The sequence below is a fragment of the Branchiostoma belcheri genome, unplaced genomic scaffold (genome assembly GCF_001625305.1).
Source record: "Branchiostoma belcheri isolate BF01 breed outbred unplaced genomic scaffold, Haploidv18h27 scaffold117, whole genome shotgun sequence".
Classification (NCBI taxonomy): domain Eukaryota; kingdom Metazoa; phylum Chordata; class Leptocardii; order Amphioxiformes; family Branchiostomatidae; genus Branchiostoma; species Branchiostoma belcheri.
In genome coordinates this window covers 453,747-458,013 of record NW_017802569.1, presented here as the reverse complement: position 1 = coordinate 458,013, position 4,267 = coordinate 453,747, and the positions used below count along the sequence as shown (strand labels likewise).

The window sequence follows — 4,267 nt, the reverse complement described above, 5'->3', positions numbered from 1 at the left end:
GCGTACTATATGCCTACTGAAGAGTTGATGTTGGCAACTTGAAGTCAGTCGGCAAACGTTCCCATGGAAACGGCTTTTGAAATAACTGTGACTCACGACCTTGTGGCACGAGAAAGGCCAATGAGAATCCAGGCTGTGTAGCTAGGCATGGCCAGGCAAATTAAAGCTGTGAAGGCAAATTAAGCCCCTAGCTAGGGTTCAAAGGTCCACTTTTTATCTAAAGGTCCGATATTTCTTCTTTAAAATGACTGATTTGTATCACCAGCAGGGTCGAAATCCCAGCAAAGCTGCTCACTTTGTCATTGCTATATCTGATTTTTCCTTTGAAAATCCTTATATCTATAAAACGAAGGAAATGCCATTTCAGAAGGTTCAATGACCCCGCAAACTCGCGCATACGGTGCTCGCTGGTCCCTCAGTCAGCAAGAAGCCCCTTCCCCCACCCCCACAAGCAAAATCCTGGCTAAGGGCCGGCATGCAAATGTACTTAATATGTAGGAGCGGTGCTTAGCTGTAGAGACACGGTGCCATAATATAGATATGAGGGAGACGTGAGAAGGACTGCAGTGGAGTGGAAGACAAACAATGTATTTTAAAAAGCCGTGACAAACATGAAGATTTTCAGCAAGCATGATCGGTAAACATGACCGAATGAACCCTGCTCCATGCACGCCGAGAAAACCAAATAGCGTCACAGCTCACGTGCCTATGACCAACCGGTGTACGGGTGATCCGGTGGTCCTTACGTAGTCATCACAGGACCATGATGGTACCAGTATACACGCCCCTTTCTACCCACAACCTTTTGAAAGTGCGTTGTTCTGTCGCACAAAGCAGAAGAATTGTCTGTTTTGCATCGATATTATTCGTGACACCAACATACCTGCGCTTAATTATTAAGCTTCCCCTTTTGAATACAAACTCGGGTGCTTGTGAGTAAAGACATGGGTCAGCTGAGTTTACATACTGCACCGTCGTAATTTACATAAGGCTACACTGACTTAATTTTATGGATCACATCCACGCGCTCATTGATTTTTGCCTGTTCTTAAAAAAAAAAAAAGATCACGTCCTCCGAGGCTCTGGCCTGGCTCTGGGTATTCCATGGTAGTTAGCAACAATACGGAGCTGGTGGTAACTCTGGATGTCACTCAGGCTACCGAAGCTCCACGACTCAAGAACTCAGTACAGCACCGATTCATATATTCCGCAATAGGCCAGCATGTTCCGGCTTGTCATATGCTTTGTTATTAGAAAAAATTCCGAAACTTGTGATTAGCCCACTCGATTGTTACACTTTATCAAAGATTTGTGCTATCCCTTATTATTTGAATAATTATGATATAGATTTGTTAGGTTTTATTCGACATTAGGTCTTGTTCAACACATTTTATTGTTTGCTGCTCTCTTTATGTAGTTTGCCATACATGTACATTGTACCATGTGCAATTGTCGTGCAATAAAGTTCTTCTATAATGTCGCTATGTATTGCCGCAAATGGTTAATCAGGTACTTACTAGTAAATCAAAATCACGTACATTGTAAGACTGGCTTTATTTCAGTCGAGATTGATACACATCGTTCAGTAAAGTGTCTTTTGTAAGCCCAGTACGTAACTCCCATCCCATACAAAAATCTCCCAAAATCAAGAACTGTCCTTCTATCCAAGAAGCCTTCCAACTTGTCTGCAAATTTGCAAGATTATGTGAAACACTAGCCTCCATAGCATGCCAAAAATTTGGAGTTTTGGGGGTCTTTGGGAGCTTTTATGTGCTATTTCCTGATTGCATATAGTCAACATAGCCGGCCTGGTTGAACTACCCCCGTTTTTTTAGAACTGGGCTAATCAGAAAACAGCCGAAGACCACCAAACCCCTAGTTCTATGAGCCTGCTACGGAGGGTAGTGCAATACAATCTGGAAACCAGAGGCCTACTAGTATATCATTACTACTTCAGAATCTTCTTCATTACCTCTTACCTTACAAAATGACAAACACTGTATTCAATGTACCGTAACAGGCTATAATAATCATTATAGTAAGGATAAAGGAAAGTTATGGACAATAAATACAACATACCACAATCACTTCAACGCGGGCGATTTTTCACTAAAAATGCAGTGATTTGGTGGCTCATCTTCACACTCCCTCATTCTTGCAGTTCGAATTAGACTTTGTTTTTACTTATCCAATCAGTCTAAAAATGTACATATCTTAAATTCCAAAATAATGATGCAGTACGTACTGTAAGGCCATAGCAAGTAAATTTTATGGATGACATCCTCCGTAGACTCCAAATCTAATGCGAGGGGGCGAAAAAAAAACAAGACGGGCCGAAAAAAACAAGGTTCCTACATTTTCAAATTTTGACTCAATTATTGTACAATTGTGGTTTTGATTCAGTGGGAACATCACATATACACAGCCAGCATCACATATCACTGCATCAAAGTAAGAAACAAAACATTAAATCAGAGCCTTTTTTGTGTCTCCTTTCTTCATACTTAACTACAATCTACGTTCCGGCATGGCAACAGACATCTTTGCCCATTTTCGGCATGTTGACCACTGTCAGAGGGCAACAAATTGTTTTTTTTTCAAAATCAGGCGAAAATTAATGCGCGCGCTGATGTCATCCATAAAAATTACTTGCTGTGGCCTAACATAGGTCATGGGTGTTAGTGTGAAACTGCTACATTTGCTAGCCAGAAATCATAGTGCACGTTGTATTATCCAACATAAAATGTGCTTAACCAATTCTACATTCACTACAAAAGCTGTTAACTAACACCGATTCCATCTAGGAATGCCTCTTAACTATCACCAGAAGCTATCATGTACAGTTGTCCCAATATTTAAAGACATCAGCTTTCATATACCCTTCTACAGAACTTTACATAAAGATGTTTTGCAGGTGCACATACAACAATTTTACAGTATTATCATGAAAGTTCATCTATGTTGGTAGTTACATGTTTAAAGTTAAAACTTTTGGTCCAACACAAAAAATTCTCTCATCGTCTACCAGATACCTTTGGCGCAGTGTTGACGTCACACTTCAAAGAAGCCACGTGACAAGCCTCACTGGGTCAGTCTACTGAGGAAGACCAGAGTGACTGGTCGAAAGCTCTAGGTGAGAGAATTTTTTGTGTTGGACCAAAAGTTTTAACTTTAAACAATTTTACAGTATATTAGGCCACACCAATTTGATTTTGACTCTCAGATTTTTTCAGAAAAAAAAAATAGAATCGACAAGGTGAAAAAAAAACCCAAGCCAAAGGCGAGCCAATGATATTCATGAAAGCTATGATAGGAGCTATTAAGTCAACATATAGAAGGCTGGTTTATAATTTCTAATAAACTACCCTTTTCGACAAAAAAAAGTGCATTTATTTGATAAATTAAACACTGTAATAACTAGAAAATCAAGGAGCTTTATTCAACTGTTAGGACCAAAAATATGAGCATTTAGGAGTTGATTCAAAACCTGAATCTTTTTTTTTTTTGTGCAAACCGGAAAAAATAGAAGCGGGTGAATCCGAGAACCAATTAATCAAATTGGTGTGGGCCTTACTACCTGTTATATGACTAAGAAAGAACAGAGAATTAATAAAGATTGAGTTCAATTTTGTACCAAAACCCCAGCCTACACTATGTTGTACATAGGACCACAACCTTGTATGAATGATGGTTTATTGCGAAAATGCTTCTTGTGCATTCAACACTCCTGATGGAGGTGTGATCTTTTAGGAGTTAATTAGGTTAGTCCTTCTTACTTACATTTTCTAGGCATGGACAAAGAGGTCTACAATAGTTGTAAAGGCTACTAGTTCTACAGTTATACATCTGTACTGATGTTTTTATAATGTTGTGCTATAAATTAATGCATGTATATTGTAATTCACTAATTGGGTTGAACCTACTAGGGTCTACACAGCAAGGAAATGGTTTTAAGGCCACAGCAAGTAAATTTTATGGATGACATCCTCCACAGATTCAAAACTTACATTTTGAAATTTTGACTCAATCATTGTACAAATGGTTTTGATTCAATGGAAACATCACATATACACAGCCAGCATCACATATCACTGCATCAAAGTAAGAAACAAAACATAAAATCAGAGCCTTGTCTTGTCTCCTCTCTTTAAAGTTATCTGCCATCCACCTTCCGGCATGGCAACAGACATCTTGGCCTATTTTCGGCATGGTGACCACTGTCAGAAGGCAAAAGAATTTCTTTTTTCTTCTCCAAAATCAGACGAAA

The 4,267-nt window shown here is 39.1% G+C and overlaps 1 protein-coding gene across 1 annotated transcript in view; it reads right to left on the bottom strand.

Moving 5' to 3' along the window:
* Window positions 1–3,425: 3,425 nt before the first annotated feature.
* Window positions 3,426–4,267, bottom strand: part of LOC109462449 (DBH-like monooxygenase protein 1 homolog) — a 5,980-nt gene continuing 5,138 nt past the window's right edge. The window contains exon 3 of the mRNA XM_019759005.1: window positions 3,426–3,443. Coding sequence (XP_019614564.1) covers window positions 3,426–3,443 — 18 coding nt within the window. The remainder of the gene's footprint in view (window positions 3,444–4,267) is intronic.